This window comes from Macrotis lagotis, chromosome X (assembly GCF_037893015.1).
Source record: "Macrotis lagotis isolate mMagLag1 chromosome X, bilby.v1.9.chrom.fasta, whole genome shotgun sequence".
Classification (NCBI taxonomy): Eukaryota; Metazoa; Chordata; class Mammalia; order Peramelemorphia; family Peramelidae; genus Macrotis; species Macrotis lagotis.
The window spans coordinates 250,659,922-250,679,268 of NC_133666.1; the positions used below are offsets into that span (position 1 = coordinate 250,659,922).

Genomic DNA, 19,347 nt, shown 5'->3' on the forward strand with positions numbered 1-19,347 from the left:
TTTCTGATAGGGATTTTTCAGCATCTGATATTATGGAGTTTGATATTAACCCCAGAAACAACTACTTTGCTATAATGTTGATAATTTCTCTTTTCAATGTTTTCAATATCTCATGAACTTGCAAATATTAAACATTTCTTCATTTATAGATGCATTTGTAACCCACAGAAATATTAAAAAGTACAAAAAATAGCAAAATTATCTGAGTAAACTTTTAAATTTGATATATAGCATTTTGCCAATATACCAAATTAAACCTGTGACAAAACAAATGCCTTTTTTGGCCATATATATGTTGTATAAGTTGGGATATATACATACATATAACATATTTACACTTGTATATGGGTGTATGTAGATATATCTGCCTGTATCCCGAGTGTATCACCTCTCCATCAGTTAGCATATTTCATAAAGAATCTTCTAGAATTATAGTTAAGAATTTTGAGACAACTTTTATCCTAGTATAAAGTATAAAGCAGTCTCATCTGGGAGGATGTTGGATTCCCCTACTGACCCTTGCTTTCTACAACTAAGTTTATGGTACATTCTGATAACAAGTACAGCTGTCAATAAGTCCTTGTCTGTGTACTCAATTTATGTCTAAAGAAAGACCTGTGGGCCAGTCAGTCATGGGGGAAAACAATGCCCTATGAGTTTCAATTCTGAGAATAACATATACAATAGGATTCATTTCAATTCAAAGCTTTATTGCAAGCAGTGAGGAAGAGGAGGAAGGAAAAGGGGGGTCATCATACAGCTCATACATATATACACACAAACATAAGGTATAATTCATAAGGCCAATGCTGTGTTGGAGAACACAGAGCAATAGATCTATCCAAAATAAAGGACGTGTTCCAGAAGGAAGGTACATGCCTGCTGGAAGTGTGTTCCACAATGATCTTCTGAAAGTGAGGTTCTTATTCTATGAGTCTGGATGGCTTCCCTGGGGCTGGCCAAATTGCTGATATAAATCAGGTAAATTATTATTTTGGTAGGATGTTAACAGGAAGAAAAAAACAAGTTGATCTTGTAAAACGCCAGTGCTTCCTTTAGAGCAGATATACTTTTCTTTTGCTCATAATAATTGTACTGTGCTACTTGCTTTCAAAGTATCATTTGTGGAACACTTTAAATAATGTTACTGTCAGTTTTTCCCCAAGAGTATGTAACATCCTCCCTTATGAGGAAATTGTCCTGTGACCTCAAGATCACCAGTTGGTCATTGCATTTAATGAGTTCTCAAGTCTTTCAAAGTTGATTTTATAATATTTGTTATATAAATTATTCTTATAATTCTACTTATTTCACTCAGTTCATACTTGTTTTCACAGGTTTCTTTGAAATTGTTCCCTTCTTTACTTATAGCCCAAAAGTATTCTATCACACATTTTAGTCATTTGTTCAGTGTTTAATTTACTGGTATGCTATCAGTTTCCAATTCTTTGCTAACTATAAAATAATTTGGTACATGAGTCCTTTCCCTATTTCTTTTATCAAAAAAAGCTTTTTTTAGTATCAAGTCCCAAACAGGATGTTTTCAATCTAGTCAAAAACTGTAAAAGTTTTATTATCTTTTATAAGTATATCTGGCAAAAATTATACATTTATCCACAAGCAGAAAAAATCCCAATCATTCAAGCCTTCCCAAGAACGAAGAACTTGTGCATCAAGTCCCTGCATCAACAAATCATAAATCACAGTATTTGGAAACCAGTTAGGGCTTCCCTTTGCAGTTTTCTGAGCTGCAGAGGGAAAGGGTCCTGTTCAGGCATAGATAATAAATGGCAGTCAGGACTAGAACTCAGGTCTCTACACTTCTCATTTAACAAAGGATAGTTTTCTTCCCTTCACCCTCCTATTATCTTGTAAAAAGCCAGTGCTTCCTTTAGAGCAGATACATTTTTCTTTTGCTTATAATAATTATACTGTGCTGCTTGCTTTCAAATTACAGGAATTATGATTATTTAATACCACAGATATGTCTGCAGAAATAATTTAAAGAGGAAAATGCTCCATAGGGAAAAAATGCTTAAATATATTATTCATCACAAACATATGCACAACAAATTTCAATCCAAAATTTTCCACTTTCAAAATTTTTTAATTTTTCTTAGGATTTCATATCTTCAAATACAATTAATAATCTAAAGGTTAAATTCCAAATTAAATGTTTACCTTTTATTCCCTTCTTCCATCTACTAGTTTTACAGGATTAAACCTTGTAAGAGAACCTGTCACTATTATAATCGCATCTCCTGGTCCAATCTGAGACCACAGAGTGAATCTGGAAGACAGTTCCATAATAAATTGAGAGAGGTCCTAGTTTAACTCAAAAGTGTAGTTACTTGGTTCAACCAAGCTTGATTTTTCCATCTCCTATTATCATTATAAAACTTTATATTCTGAAATTCTAAATAGAGCCTCCTCCTTCAAGTAGCAGCCTCTAGAAACTCTCCTAATGCATCTGATATAAATAATGTACTTCTTCAGACTGTCCTTGACAACACATTGGTTCTATCATTTTCTTTTCAGGAGTTAGAATCAAGCAAACAATGAACTGATGTTGATGGTGTTTACTTAGAGCAAAGTTCTTAATGCTATTGTTTCAGTTATATTCAATAGATTTTGCATGACCCTTTTCTTCACTATCTTGAGATGCCTCTAGTAGGTTGTTAGTAACATATATTAGGCAGAAATACAATTTCAAACTGAAAAGTCATAAATTTGATTATGGATTTAACCAATTTTCAATCCCCAAGTGACCAAATTGAATTTACACATTTATATTGAACTTTGATTTACTGATGTGAAACATTTGGGGAGGGGAGCAAAGAAACAACACAATGCAGGAGCTGCATCTTAGTTTTCTGGGTACTGTCTGTCTTCCTCTCTTTCCCTACATTTTTTCCCCAAAATCTATGCCATCTCATAGAGACATGAACCAAGCAAATCTCATTTTCCCTAACTTCCCTAACAGTCTCCAGGATTTTGGTCCAAGATTAGTTTCCCCAAAACTCAAACTCAGTCTAAAACATATACTAACTTAGATTGATAACAATCCTTGATTAAATCTGCAAATTTTTGGCCCCTTTCCTTCTGATATATGTTTCCTATAGTACTTTCTACTAGGTTTAGCTTCAAATATCAAATTTAAATTCTTTAAAGCCAAAGGTTATCTAATGAAAAAGGAAAAAATATGTATCAATACATCTGTAATCCTCACTCATCAATATTAGGTCCTGCTCTTAGCAAAAGGATTTTGGAACAACTATTCAACCTGATATAGGTAAGGACATTCAAAGCTAGAGAAAACAATTAGCAAACAAATCACACATGATTACTTGCTTACTGTGAAGTATAACAAATTTTAAAGGTCTTTTCTTTTGACTGAAGATATTAGCACATAATAGCAATATCTGAACTTGATCCCAACTATGAAATATAAAAAAGTATGCTATTGAAGAAAATGAATATAAAGCATTTTATAAACCCTAAAGTCACATAAATACTTGTGGAAATTTAAACATTTTTATTTACTTAGAGACATTAATATCCTTAAGGAAAGCTAAATATCTTGCTAAAATAGTTCATTTTAAACAAGGCATAAGCAAAAGTGTGATTCATAAATTTGCTCATTGTTTGTTACACATATGATTCCCCAAATAGTAAATTCCTAAGTCCATGATTTTCAAAACATTCATGAAGATTTGACTACTGTTATATCTAAACATATCCTTATAAATGAAGCAGAAACAAATGTTTAAATAGTAACATGAAAAACTAGTTAATATATTTTCCCCAAAGTAAGTGAAGAAATAAAGGAACTTTTAAAGATGACATTTCCATGTTAGCTAAAACTTTCAAGATTCAATATTTACAAGAACTTATCTATGGATTCATACTTAAATAGTTAAAGATAGAATAAATTAAATAGTTTAGGAAGCACAGATTCAAGAAACTGCTGAGTTCAATCAACATGAATGAACAAAGTGGTCTCTTAAATATGAAACCTATTTCTGGACAAATGGGTCTCTGAATTACAACTTGCTAAGATAAGCTGAGCACCATTAATAATCTTTAAGACACTGATCGAAAAACATGATGCTATATTTTTAAAATCCCACATGTAATTCTAAGATAAAAGCTTATTAGCCATGAGAATAAGCAGGCTTTTAATTTGAAATGGCCCTCATGGCTGAATCCTTTAAGCACTTTAGTAACCAATAATGATAAAAAATATTCTTAAAAATCTAAAGCTGCTTTCTAAGTTATGCCTTTGGGTTTTCAACTGCTGTCTAAGACACAGCCTGGCTGATTGTTGTAAAGGTTTTGAATATACCATACAATTCTCTTATATAATGGTTTAGAGAAAAGCCTAGGATAACTACAGAATTTGACATGCAGTACCCTTGTTACTCTAGCCCTGGGCTATCCTGAGTGATTATTAACAGCTGGGCAAAGTTAGAGATGGTTTGGCATATAAAAACCAACAGACTCAATTCTCTTGGAATCCAAAATAGACCCCAAACTAGATCTAGAGATAAAGTCAAAAGAATAGGTGTATAAAATTAGCACACTGACCATTACACTAATCAGGGCCCTTACTAGCCTACAATATGTATTCACATTAGCATTGATAAAAATATTCTGAAGGGCACTGGGTCAGGCAATATAATATGAAATCATCATTTATATTTGATGTGTACAGTACCCAAACCAAAGATGTAATTAAAAACTTAAAAGTTCATTTTTTAACTGCTTTTTAAAGACAGGATTTTCCATTAATAATGAAAGTTTTTATACTTCTCCTAATACTAAGGGAGACTATAGATTTCTTAACAGAGGAAAAAAACCTCAAATAGTTTATACAGTATTACATATAATGTTTGAAGGAGATTAAATGAATACACTGGAATAAATTTAGAGTACACATTCAGAAAAATGAAATTATAGATTTTGATTAACAATGTGCGAACCAAAGGCAAAAATTTGCCCAAGTTAAGATAATTTCATACAGTTTGATATATTTTCTTTTTAAAAATTCACCCTAATTGCATTTTAGAGCATGATCAGGCTGGACTACAAAATTCTAAATAGAGTAACAAGCAGCATGGAAAGGGTCTACTTTTAGTCTTAATGTCTTATGTGTACCCATTACAACAGTTTTCCTTTTGCCTGACTACACTTGTTTATAAGATTACTGAGACATTCAAATGATTTGAAGGCAACTGAAGAACATGCAGAGAAAATGATGGCTGTCAGGGTGAAAGGGGTTGAAATGAATTGCTTTCTTCATCTGCTGTAGTTAATTTGAGAGTTGGCAGTTTCCGAGGAGGAAGTTGAGGGCTTTGGCGAAGATTGTCATCCATCTACAGAAAAGACAAAACATATATCTGATCATCTGACTCATGACTTTAGCATCATTAGTGGAATTATGGTCTCCACATCCAAAATTTCTGGTTTGCAGTGTTTCTTGGGCCCATAGGTTCACATCTCTCTCTTTCTCTTTCTTTCTTTCTTTCTTTCTTTCTTTCTTTCTTTCTTTCTTTCTTTCTTTCTTTTTTAAAGTTTTTGCAAGGTAATGGGGTTAAGTGACTTGCCCAAGGCCACAGAACTAGGTAATTATTAAGTGTCTGAGGCCGGATTTGAACTCAGGTACTCCTGACTCCAGGGCCGGTGCTCTATCCACTGTGCCACCTAGCCGCCGCCTCACATGTCTTTGATTTACAGTTAAAATGGTAAAATAGCAGGAAAAAGACCCAACAGCTAATCTCTGATACCTTAATTGATCAGAGGGACAATCACAGGTAATGCCTTTGATTCTATTCTACAGAATTTTAATAGGAACTAGGCCAAGTATTTTTATCAAGCCGCATTAGCAGGGAGCAATGATACCTGACCCACAGAAACCTGTCAGAGAGAAGAAAGCAAAAAATATCAGGGAACAATCATTCGAGCCCCCACTCATTCTGACTATGAAGATTTTTTCAGAAAATGGTTCAGTCCTATCTAGAGATGAAGATTTATAATATAAAGGAAGGCCCAGGACTCCCTGTCTAAAATGGCTTACTCTAAAGGAAGGGAGAAAAGCTCATTATTCCCAGGGCAAATTAGCATCAGCTCAATTTAATAAGCATATAGTAAGCCCTTTCTATATTCAGAGAAATGAGATAATAAAGGAGATATGCAATTTAGAAAAACAGGATACCCTGACTAGATGAAACATGGTTTAGTGAATTCTCAGATCCATATAGTCTGCTGGATTCCTGGATTTCCCAAATCAACAGGGAGAGATAATTAGGAACACTGCCCAACTTCTTAATTCTACCAGGGATCTGATTTTTCTATCTTGGGGGACTTATGATTCCATTTGGCCTTTGGCATTTAATTCAGTTTCAAAACAGCTCCTAAAACAGTTGTCATCCAGACAGGAAAATGAATAATAAACAACATGTTTTTACCCGATTAACAGGCTGATCTCTCAACAGAGCTCAAGGTGCTTTTTATACATATCCAGTAACTCCACATCCCAGCCACAAGTTAAAAAAAAAGTCACCCTCACCTCAGCTTTACAGATGCAAAGCTAATAACATGCATTCATATACAGTGACCCTTGTTATAAACATCTTTTTAGTAAAATAGGTTAAATGTGCAATTTTTGAAATTAAAAGTTTTGGCAGTAAGCTAGTTTAATCATTTGTGCAGAATTCTGAATTTTTTCGTTATAAGAACTGTTTTATCAGTGTCCTTTACTTTTTTCTGCCAGTAATTTGAGCAGTGGTTCTACAAAAGAAGTTTGGTGAATGATTCTCCAAGTCTTTCCATAAGAAGGGAAGAAAGGTGTGTGTGCTGGAAGGGCCAGTCATAGCAGATGGTGTATCGCTGGGGGAATCAGAGTAAGTTCCTTCAGGGAACCTGAGGGTGGAAAGCCCTAAAGTGCTAGTTAATAAGACACTTGAGTTATATTACAGACGTTTCTGTTTTCTTCCATAATACCAATTACCATAGTTCTGTTTCCTAAATGTCGCAAGTAGAAATATTAGGGGCAACTCCAATTTAACAGTAGAATATCTAAAGGGATCATGAAATATACTGAATATCTTGATGTCTTAAATCACAGAGGGTTCTAGATCAATGTTAGTAAATCATCTAATTTTTCTACTTTATTTTCTTTTCTAATAAGTTGCCAAGTGCTTAAAAGATTACTTCCCCACAATTCTGGATATGATGTTGATAAGGCCATATCAAGAAATGGTAAGAGCTAACTAAACTGTAAAAATTATGAAGCAAGAGAACTAAGATGCAAAGCATCTTTAAAAAAAAAAACTAACACAATAATTATTAAGCTAAAATTCAAGATTTTTTTAAGGTTGACAACCAGTTTTTAATACATTTTCTTTTGTAATCCTATGAATTTTATTTTGTGCATTTAAAAATCTTATTATGAGGAAAAAAACATCTGTTCCACCAGCCAGGCAGAGGGGTCCATAGGACAAAAGGTGAAGAACATTGTTCTCAAAAGGGAAGCAAAACAATGTCATTTTAAAATTTTGTTCTATGAAATCCTTGTTCCTCAACTCACCCTGAGGGTTCCCTGAATCTTCACCTTCTCAAATATACATTCCTTCCCCAAATAATGGCAAAATATCTGTACTATTGGAAAACTGGAGAACACTTATGTTATCTCCTCTTGGTTTAGTCAAGGAAAGGTTAGGATAAGGGGACAAATGGGCTTTGTGCATAGGGAGGAATATGATGATGAAGCTATCTTAATGAGAAGAAATATTAAGTCAATTTTCAAAAAAAAGGAAGACAGAGCTAATGAATGAGGAGTTTAGTTTACAAAATGTATACAATTACATGCATTGCAAACTATCCAGCATTGCCAACATGCATATAGTTGACCATGAAATGATATCATGACCCAAACCAAGCAGCTATTATATCTGCTTCACTAGATTACTCAATAGAATTCCCAATGATTCAGTCATCTTTCCTCATAGTAATTGGTTTATTACTTCAAGACACTAAATTGTATTTTGTTGTTAATAAATGATTATTTAACCCCCATTTCAAAATTATTTTGAAAAGGCTCCATAATGGTAAAGGTAATTTATTAAACATTAATGCTAATGCACACCTAAATTGCAACAGTAACTGAAAAAGTGGAAAAGAGAATTATCAGACAGCAGAGATAAAGCAAACATGACCTTTTCAATCAAGTTGGATTCCTTATTTACAAGTTGTGTGAGTTTCTGCAGATTTGCATCTACTGTATCTTGTCCCACTGGAGAGAAGCCTAAAAAGCCAAGACAGAAATCAGAGAATGACAAGAAATTTTTGAAAAGCCATTTGCAAAGCCCATTTAGCCCACCTGCTGTATGAGCACAGAACAAAGAGAAAAAAAGCATTTGGGGCCTAAATGCAAAGTTAATTCTTGCTCCAAACAGAAAATTCCAAATGTGGCATCAAAGAAGGATTATGGATGAACTGCATGGCAATTTAGACTATTTCAGCTGAAGTTTCATACAGTAGGCATAGTCATTAGTGAAAGATAGGCAGAAGTAAACATTTTCCCCTGAAAATTTAAACTGTCAGATGCTTCCCCTCTCATTTTGATTGGGTCATTTATCAAAGTGTCTGTGTGGTCTTCCCTCATTAGCAGTGGCAGCATTACTTGCTAGGTTCAATTATTCAAAAATCACTCTCTCCCCCACAAATATTATACACTCACTCTGCTGGATATCTTATATCTTTTATAAGGATAAGTAAGGCGTCAGACATATTTTCTGCTCACATTCATCAACTACATCAGGCCCTCACAAGAACAAATTCCCCTAAGTAATCACTGCTTCCAATAACCAATGAAGTATCGCTCATCTAAATCTATCCCCTGCTGACTAGGGGCAGCAAGTAAATGCTTTGGGCGATATGTAAGCATTAAACTAATTATCTTTATCCTTTAAGGAAAAAAAAACTATCTCTCATCAGAAAATACATATATATATATATTTTTTTTTTTTCTAGAAAAAAGAATCTTTTCAATTAAACAAGTTCAACATTTTAAAAACAAGAAATTTACAGAATCAGAATAGTTTAAAAACCCAAAATCTCTATCTCTTCGATTATATTTGGATCAACACACGAGAATAAAATGGTGGTCTGAAAGTTTTTTAAATGCAGTTTTTAAAAAATATATTATAAAACAATGAGCATTTAAACAAGTCTTTAAAAAAAACAAATCTCCATTAAAATGATGGACTCACAGTAATTTCCAAAAAGTTTCTACTAAACCTCCACAAGAAAAAAATTCCCTTGGTTTATACACAAAAATACAACAAACCAAAAGATCACTTACCTGCAAAGCTAAGCCTAAAATAGCAGCTCAGGATATCGTCACAGAATCGACACAGATTGGAGAGCTGTTTTAAGTGCTCTTGTAACTGGACCTTAGGGAGGTGTACTTTGTAAAGAGGTGCAAGGAAACCAAATACATAGGCATCCAAGGTAGCAGGCCTACAGGAAATTAAGAAACTATTTTTAAACTATACAAAATAAGACAATATTCATTTAGAATGTTAAATGAAATTATACTCAAAGGACTCTTAATTCTAAATGGTATCAGGTAGTGCTATGGAACAAGTACTTTAATTTCCATTTCATTATAGAAGGTCAAAGGAGATTTTAGCTATTAAGTATCCCACCAATCCTTTAATCAATCACCTAATTTACTCTTAAGAAATCAGTGAGACCAAAAGTGTCACAAGAGTTAGACCAGTACCAGAGTTAGTATGGTAATGAACCAGTCCTATACACACCAGCTTCTTAGAGACTGTAGATAAGTCTTTGACTTTGATACATAGAATGAGGAAAATTTTTTATACTGAAAAACCATTAGTCTAGCATAGAAACGGTGAGGAACTATTATATTTTTACAATATAATACTGTTTTGTTCAGTAAATAATCTCCAACTTTACACTTGTTACAAGTATTATTAAACTGGTATCTGAAAAAGAAATGTCACTCACGTATCTCCAAAGAAAAATTGAGATGTTCCCAATCTGTGTGATAGAAGATTTAGGCACTCCTTGGCATCTCTATATATCTAACAGAGAGAAATTTCATCTCAAGGATAGAAAAAGCATCCTTTATGTTATCAATTTTTTTTATTTTTTTAAGTTTTTGCAAGGCAAATGGGGTTAAGTGGCTTGCTCAAGGCCACACAGCTAGGTAATTATTAAATGTCTGAGACCAGATTTGACTGACTTCAAGGCCGGTGCTTTTATCCACTACGCCACCTAGCCGCCATGTTATCAATGTTTTGCTGGTCTTTGCTATTCCTCCTATCTCCTTTCCTGATGTCTATGCCTTCTTAACTCATTTATACTGTACCTGGGCTTCTACTTCTTTGAGATGGTAAAGAGGAGGCTCTCCCTTAGTAATGAGGATCCTGTTCAATGCTCTTTTAGACATTCTTCCAGGCAGAATCAAGCTCAATGGAAATGGGATCCGTGAAGCAAACCATGGCTTTGTTACAGTGAAGTAATTGTCATTCTCAACCCAAAATGTATGGAGCTACAAGAAAGAAAAACAAATTACAAAGAATTTAAAAAAAAGAGAATGTTGCAATTTTTCATAAACTTCTGAGCTGAGTTCTAATTAGAATGGCTCTCAAATAGATTATTAGACCAATTATAAGACTTATTAACTATAGTTCATTTAATTCCATGCCAATGGATTATTAAGTATTATCCAATCATCTGTAAATACAACTTGTTACCTATAAAATGAACATCACGTGTCACTATGTTTTAATAATATTTAATTATTAAATATTTAATTATAATGCATCTAAGTTTTTAAAAGATAAGGATGTTCAGAATGCACTTAGGGCATTACACACTGTGGAACCTTAATAAATAATTTAAACCAGGGTCCCCCCCCCAACAGAAGTTTAATAATGTGTAGTTTAAGACAATATTTATGTTTTCACCATAAACCATTACATTATAATTAGCTGATTCCTCTTACCACTGCAGGAAGAAGCTTCTCTTCAAGGAGAGCAATGTAAGCCAGTGTATCTGCACCTTGTTTTGCAGAGAGTTGATAATCAGCATTATATTTCTAGTAAAAAACAAAGCAACCCAAAGACAGTCAAGGTCCTTTTCAAAGGCAATAAATCAAAGCAAATTAGGAAACCTACTCTCCCTCATAATGATTTATAAGATAAACATATTAAAAGAGCACAGGAGACAAATAAAAATCTTATGTTATAAATCTACAATAGCAACTCCTATGGATTTTTTTAAAACACTCAGCCAGATAAAGTATTTAATAGTTCAACTAATTAGTTTATAACTAATCTATAAAAATACATCCTATAATACTTCTAAAGCAAATCAGAAAGCCATTTCCATTTAATTCAGGTGACTTCTCTGGTTTTAGTCTATTTTTCTTTATGCCTAGTCACAAAACTATACTTCTATTGTATAGAAGCTACTACATCTTAACTTTAGAGCAATGTAAGTAGTTCTGAAAGCGCTTTAAAGTGTTCGTATTTCTCTCTATAAATATGATTCATTCTTACAAGAAGGGATTGTATAAAGGAGACACATAGCCATTCCCTGGCCTTTCTGTTGAAGCTGCCAGACACTGTTAACCAGCCTGCAATATTTGTGGCACAGAAATGTCTATTAGGAAATGGCTCCCAATCTACCTTATTTATCCTCATTTTACATATGATTATATGTATCTATCATACTGTAAGACTTATTTTAATTAATATCCACCAACATAAAAAGTGTCTATATCTTAAAAGACTTTGAATTTTTTGGTAAAAATTTTAGGAGGAGGAAGAAGTATGCTTCAAACACACAAGCAAATACATATGTGGTTGAAAAAAATGTAGGGCAAGTTTGGGGATTGCCAAGTACTATTACAATTTGATTGCTTCTTTATCAAAGTACCATAAAGATGGTAGATATTCAAGTATTTTGATGATTAATGGATTGATCTGATGATTAATAGAACAGACAAAGAGACTTGTCCTATGATTTCACTGAGAGAGAGAGAGAGAGAGAGAGAGAGAGAGAGTCCTTCTCTTTAATTTAGTCTCAGTGAGTTGCCTAGAAGAGCACTTGAGAGGCTGAGTGATTTGTCTAGAGTCACACAGAAAGTATTTGTCAAAAGCAGTTATGTCAGGGTCGGCTAGGTGGCGCAGTGGATAGAGCACCAGCCCTGGAGTCAGGAGTACCTGAGTTCAAATCCGACCTCAGACACTTAATAATTACCTAGCTGTGTGGCCTTGGGCAAGCTACTTAACCCCATTACTCAGCAAAAACCTAAAACAAACAAACAAAAAAAAAACAAAACACAAAAGCAGTTATGTCTTCCTGGTCTCAAAAAGCCAGTTTGTGTTGCTCCCAGGCTACCCCTCTCATTAAAGGAAAATTATTAGATTTATTCATGTAATTATCTATCAACCATACCTTGATTTTATAGTTAAAAAGACAAACTGAGCCATGAAAGAGTCTTAATACTTGAAGGGAAAAATAAGACTTGAACAATTCTTAGATGTCTAAGGGAGAACCGAAATCATTAGATGGAAAGTGGAAATTACAAAGAGACAGATTTCATCTCACTATACACAGAAATTACTTGATAACTAAAAAAATCTTTTAAATGCAGATTTCTGCTTCAGGAGATAAGGAGTACTTCAGTCCTGATGTAGTTCAAGAATAGAAAAGCCACTAACTGAGGGTCTTCCTACATAAGACAGAGCTAAACTAAATGGCCATTTCCAAATTGAAGCTCAAAGGATCACAGATTTATAACCAGAAAAGACCTTGGAGGTCATTCTGGTCTAAGGACTTCATTTTATAGATAAAAGAACTGAGGCACAGAAGTTAAATGATTTGTTCAAGGTCCCATCCAGTAATTGTCTGAGATGGGGTATGAACCCAAGTCTAGTATCAGTGAATGTGAGAACTTTTATTTAACATGTTTTAGAGACTCAATAAATTGCTAGGTAAATTATTCAGTTTAAAAAATTACAAACTAAATATTACAAACCTATGTCAGCTATAACTTCTATTATATATGTGTAAAACATTTGTCTATTACATATAATGGAGCCCGGGTCCTGAAGGCTAACAATTGGCTATTTAGAGAAATACTTTAAATACAATAAAGAACAGATATGCCCAATGAAAATAATTGCTCTTATGAAAAAATGTTGGGGGGGGTTGCATTAAGTGGCTTGCCCAAGGCCACACAGCTAGGTAATTATTAAGTGTCTGAAGCTGGATTTGAACTCAAGTACTCCTGACTCCAGGGCCCATGCTCTATCCACTGTGCCACCTAGCCGCCCCATGAAAAAATGTTTTAACCATAAAATGCACGAGGGGAAGAAAAATAAATAAAAAACTGAAATGAAACAAAGGAGTAGGGTAACAGTCCTTTTTTTCTTAATAGATAAAATGACCACCTACCTGTTTTCTCAAAAAATTAAGTATTTTTGCTGGTTGAGATACGATATTGTCTTCTGATGTCAAAATAGGTACATCTCCTATAAATCAGAACTATAAGTAATTGAAGAATAGTTTACATCCAACACAATGTTTCACTTAATATGACCAATGCTTTAAATTTATACCATTTGAAGGGACAATATGAGTAAGCACATATATTTTTAAATTTGTATAAGGAATTTTGGAATTCTGACTTGGCTTATACCAAGAACTGAAATATCCCAAATAGAACTTCTACTGAGCTACAAGCAAAATACCTAAGACTTTAAGGGCTCTCCTCCCTTGGTCAAGTTCATCGATGACAACCTCACCACTTTAACCTGAAATACGGGGGGGGGGGGGGGGGGGGGGCGGAGATCGGGGCAGAAGAAAAGGTTTAAAATGTTGCATTACCCCCAAACACAACTTCCATCGAGCTAAAAGCAACATGCAGAAGACTTTAAAAGAAAAAAAGAAAGAAAAAGAAAGAAAGGAAAGATCCTCTTTGTCATCAATGACAGCCTCACCACTTGAAAATATTTTTAATTTTAATTTTTTTCTCTTGATCGCTCATGCAGGTCTATATTGGGGGGGGTATTCGGTTTACTCTTAAACAAGAATATTTTAGTAACGTATAAAAAAAATCATTTGAAAATACGTGGAAGATGGAGGCGGAAGAAAAGAGTGCAAACGTTCCACTGTTACCTCGTGAACCTCTCCAGGTGTTCTCTATGACACTGACTTTCAGGGGCGCGCCAGAAAACTTGGCGTAGGCCTGGAAACAGAGCGCGCGGTCAGACCCCGCCTTCCGCCCGGCGCCGGCACCCCCCACCTGCCACGGGCTGGCCCGGGGGCGGGGCTGACCCCGGGCGGGGCTGGGGCGGGGGCGGGGCGGGGGCGGGGCTGACCCCGGGGCGCAGCTGGGACAGCCGCGCGGGGGGCGGGACGCGGGGCAGCGAGGCCCCGCCCCCTTCACCAAGGCGCGAGGAACCGGAAGGCCGGGGAGAAGCGGCGCCCGGCCAAGGGCACAGAGGCGGGAAGGCGCAGAAGCCCAGTTCTAGGCCCGGGCCCGTGGGCGCCCCCGCCCCGGCAACCGAGCAAGCGGTCGGCTCCCGTGGGAGGGGGGGGGCCCAGACTGCGCCTCAGCGGCTCCGCGCCTGCGGCCCCTTCACCCCACCCTCCCCGAGAGCCGGGCCCCTTACCAGAACCACCAGGGACTCGCTGTGGACAGACGGGAGCCCCCATCCGCCGCCCCAGCATCTGAGCTCCAAGGGGGCCGCCATCTTGCCGCCACTGCGACCTCCGGTGCCCCGGAAGTGCCCGCCCCCTCCGCGCTCCGTTTCCGGCACGTGGGAGCCGGCGAGGCGAACGCCTGGCCAGTTGTGCTCCGGGAACAACATCCTTTATCCACAATATCACTCACTTTGTAAGCGCCCTGAGGGCAAGGGCTGCCATAAGCCCCGGGCTCACGGAGCTGACAGGTTGGTGAAGCCAAATCCAGCACGCTTACCCGGGTCCCTAGCTTCAGGGCAAGGATTTGCACCCAGACCCTTGGACTTGTGTTCCAACACCTTCCAGTCATTCACTCAATAAGAAGGTGGTTTTTTTTGAACCGGTATCAGTCTGCACCAGGGTTTTGTGCCACTGGACTGGGTACCTGTTCAGCTAGATAAAGTAGCAAGGCCTCCAAGAGCTCCCAGCATGGCTTCTCAAATGACCTGGTTTTGTTTTTCATTCAAGATGATACTCAAATTTTCCGGTTATTCTTGGACACAACCCCAGCTTGTTTGCTCTTTAGACTATACCGTTCCGAGACCTATGGTGTTTGAGAATAGAAGCTGCCAAGTTTTGTGAAATTCTGACTCTTTCTGCGGTATTTAAATTGTTTGGGACTTTTTGTTTTTCTTTTCTTGCATATTTTCTCCTCAATCAGGGAGTTTTGAAGCTTGACTTTGACATTCTTGTAAGTTTTCTTCCTGGAATCTCAGGTGATGAATAGTAGATTTATTTCTATTTTTCCCCTCTTGTACTAGATGTTCAAATCAACTTCCATTAATAATTATTATCATAACTTTCAGGTAGTCCTACAATTCTTATTTAATCTCTCCTCAATCTGTTCTCCAGATCAGTTGTTTTTCCAGTGAGATATTTCAGATTCTCTTCTATTTTTTTTCTAGTAGCATTATTTCTTGGTGTATTTTTGATGAGGTCACTGAACTTCTGTAAAATACCTTACCCTCATACCTCCTCCAGGCACAAGACAAGCTCTATCAACAAAACAATAAATCCTTACCCTGGCCTGAAAAGACCACCTACTCCCCTTCCATTATTCAAAGCTATTAAAAACTTGAAGCCCACCTATTCCCCATCCCATTATAAAATCTGTGAGGAGCAGAAATGCTGACTTCTCAGGGATATAATGCTAAATTAGTTCAAGCCATAGGCCTCAATTTCTATTTCTCAGAAATCAGGAGATGAAAAGGAATGCGGATCTTTGGAAATGTCACAAGCTACAGGTGTAAACAAGAATAGGCTCTCTTGAACAATTCAAGCAAAACTCCCCTTATCTTCAGACCATCAAGCTAGACCAATTATTCTAAAGGCCAGCAGAAGAGAGGAGGGGATGTGAGTTGTGGTTTTTGGTGATTTTTGCCTTTATAACCTTGCTTTGGTTTCTGTAATCCAGCTTTTCCTGCTCCAGCATTATAGATTTCACACACCCACACCCACCCTACTCCCATCCCATTGTTCCAAGGCAGAAACCTGTGCATACTCACATCCCATTGTCTCCCTTGAAGAAATTATTTGAAGTCACTAAATTGACCATCCAGATATGCACAGTCTATGTGTTATGGGATTCCTTAATCCCTCTCTTTCCCTGGCCTAATTCCTCCCTCACCCCTTTCCTTTCCCAGCAGATACTCTTTAGAAACCCTGGTCTTAGGCTTCTGTTGTCAACCAGTTGCAATATCCTTGTAACTGTCCTTTCTTTATGTTCCTTATCCCCTGGGCAGCTAGGTGGTGCAGTAGATAGAGCACTGGCCTTGGATTCAGGAGAATGAGAGTTCAAATCCGGCTCAGACACTTGCCACTTACTAGTTGTGTGACTTTGGGCAAGTCATTTAACCCTGAATGCCTTGCATCCAGGGCCATCTTCAGTCATCCTGGACCATATCTGGCCACTGGACCAAATGACCCTAGAGGAGAAAGTGAGGCACATGACTTAGCACAGCTCCCCTCACTCAAAACCAATTCATGTGCTTGTCATGGGATCACCTCTCTGATGTCATGGTCTTCTTCAAAAATGAACGATAAACATTATTATGAAGGACAAAGATTATTATCCCCTGATGGCTGCTGATGATGATCAGCCCAGCTGCAACACTTTGTAACAGTCTGTTTGATCTAAATCTTGGTTTCCCTCTTGCCCAGGTGAGCTGGGTTGAGTATTGTGTCCTAAGAAAATAAATCTTAATTTTCTTAGGAGCCCCAAATAAATCTTAACCTCCATGAAAACTCCAAACAATCCACAATCTCTTTGGAGACCCTAAATGACTCTAAATCCATATGGAAACCACAACACCTTGCTTTTCTATAGCCCATACCTTTATAAAAGGCATGCTGTTCCCACTATCCCAATACTCACTGCTGTCTGCTCAGGTGCAGCCTGCCATCCTTCCTTCAATAAATAGCCTTATATTTCATTTGCCTCCATTGCTGTCTTCCTTAGACCACAGGCTCACCTTTTGACTTTTCACTGTCCTTACTTTATTTTGTTGAATCCTTATTACTCATTGATCCCTTTAATTTGTTGCCTTAATAGAATAGACCTCAATCACACACACACTTCACAAAGATTGTTGCAAAGACTTTCATTTTCATCTTCACAACCTCTCTCACATCAGCCACCCTTTCTTCACTTATGCAGCCATCAACCTCTTCACTTATGAAGCCATCCCCATCACCTAATCCTGGACTAATTCAATAGCCTTTTAGTTGGTCTCCCTACCTCAAGCCTCTCCCCACTCCAATTCATCTTCCACTCAACTGCCAAAATGATTACCCTAAAGTTTGGGTTTGATCATGTCAATCCTCCAATCTCTATTTCATAAATTCCAGTGGCCTCCTATTACCTCTGGATCAAATGAAAAATGCTCTGTTTGGTATTTAAATCCCCTTCACAACCTCATGATTTTCTACTTTACAGTTTTCTTACCCTTTGCTTCCATATATACCAAGGTCCAGTCACACTAGACTTCTTGCTGTCTCTCAAACACAACATCCTATCTTAACTGGATATCTTTCCAAAATCTGTTTCCTGGAAGTCTTCTCCAACCCCTCTTAATTCTAGTGCCTTCTTTCTGTTAATTGTTTCCTGGCTTATTTTCTCCCCCCCCCCCTTTAGATTGTAAACTCTGTGAGGTTTATTTCATCTGTATTTATTCCCAGCATTTATTAAAGTACCTGGCACATTGTAGGTTTTTAATAAATATTTGTTGGGGCTGCTAGGTGGTGCAGTGGATAGAGCACTAGCACTGAAGTCAGGAGGACCTGAATTTGAATCCAAGCTCAGACACTTAATAATTACCTACCTGTGTGACCTTGGGCAAGTCACTTAACCCCATCGCCTTGAAAAAAACAAAAAATATTTGTTGACTCATGACTAATATGGAAATATGTTTTACATGATTGCACATTTTACTTCCCATCTTTGAGAGGGTAGGAGGGAATGGAGAGAGGGAGAAAATTTGAAGCTCAAAATTTTATATAAAAAATAATGTTAAAAATTACCTTTATATGTAATTAGAAAAAATGATACTATTTAAAATAAAATACATGAATGAATGTTTGTTGATTGATTGATTGGCTGTGCCCTTGGTTGGCTATCCTCTATGCCTGGAATATTCTCCCTCATTTTTGACTTTTTTTGATTTTCCTTAAAACTCAGCCCAAATTCACCTTTTTTTCCCTTTAGTTTTTGCAAGGCAATGAGGTTAAGTGACTTGCCCAAGGTCACATAGGTAGGTAATTATTAAATGTCTGAGGCCGAATTTGAATTCAGGTCCTCCTGACTTCAACTCTAGTGCTCTATCCACTTTGACACCTAGCTGCACTGCAAATCCACCTTCTGAAGCCAATCTTCTGAGATTTTGCCTTTGAGATTACTCATTATTTTCACAGTTTGTATGTTGAATATACAACTGTTTTCTTGCCTGTTTCCCATAGGAATTCAAATTCCTTAAAGGCAGAGATTGATGTTTTTGCCTTTTTTAAATTTCCAGATCTTAGTACAGTTCCTGACTAATAGTAATGGTTTGATCAATTCTTGTAGACAAGTTCCTAAACCTTTCTAAAATTTTATTGTTTCATGTATAAAATGAGATTTATACTACCTACCTCATAGGGCTGCTACGAGGATAGTGCATAGGAGGTAACTTATAGTGGTGGGGGAAATGATGATCTTGGAGTATAGTATAGTGTGAAATGTGAATTCAAATACCACCTCTGATGTTTACCAGGGAGCACAGTGAATGGAGCACCAGGTTTAAAGCAAAAACAACTTGAGTTTAAATCCTGCCTCAGATGCTTCTTAGCTGTATAATCCTGGGGAAATCACTTAACCTTTTTGTGCCTCAGTTTCCTCATCCATAAAATGGAATAATAGCACCTTAGCACTCTCATTATAGGCTGGTATGATGATCAAGTGGATAGTGTAAAAGTACTTTGTAAACCTTAAGGCACTATATCTATTGTGCTGTTACTGTTGTTACTTGTGTTGTTGCAAGAGAAATTGGTTCTGGCAATAAACATTGAGGACTCTTGTGAAAGGAT

General features: G+C 36.7%; 1 protein-coding gene across 3 annotated transcripts; it reads right to left on the minus strand.

Moving 5' to 3' along the window:
• Positions 1-673: 673 nt before the first annotated feature.
• Positions 674-14,816, minus strand: MTX3 (metaxin 3). Of its 3 annotated transcripts, XM_074199485.1 has the most exons (9): positions 14,718-14,816; positions 14,221-14,290; positions 13,498-13,574; positions 11,039-11,131; positions 10,400-10,582; positions 10,036-10,112; positions 9,365-9,522; positions 8,217-8,305; positions 674-5,375 (listed from the first exon to the last, which is right to left on the minus strand). In XM_074199485.1, exons 1-9 carry the CDS (start codon positions 14,796-14,798, stop codon positions 5,265-5,267), a joined length of 939 nt encoding a protein of 312 aa, XP_074055586.1. In that variant the 5' UTR covers positions 14,799-14,816; the 3' UTR covers positions 674-5,264. The 3 variants fall into 3 exon arrangements, with proteins under 3 accessions (XP_074055586.1, XP_074055587.1, XP_074055588.1); XM_074199486.1 differs by lacking the exon at positions 14,221-14,290; XM_074199487.1 differs by lacking the exon at positions 8,217-8,305 and having other exon boundaries at positions 5,284-5,375.
• Positions 14,817-19,347: the final 4,531 nt, after the last annotated feature.

What these genes read in the sequence shown, in the direction of transcription:
- MTX3 (XM_074199485.1), bottom strand. Translation starts at nt 14,798, where the DNA reads ATGGCGGCCCCCTTGGAGCTCAGATGCTGGGGCGGCGGATGGGGGCTC. An exon ending in GCGAGTCCCTGGTGGTTCTG is followed by an intron (nt 14,291 to 14,717) that starts GTAAGGGGCCCG and finishes CTCTGTTTCCAG; the next exon opens with GCCTACGCCAAGTTTTCTGG. An exon ending in TTTTAGGCTTAGCTTTGCAG is followed by an intron (nt 8,306 to 9,364) that starts GTAAGTGATCTT and finishes TTGGCTTTTTAG; the next exon opens with GCTTCTCTCCAGTGGGACAA.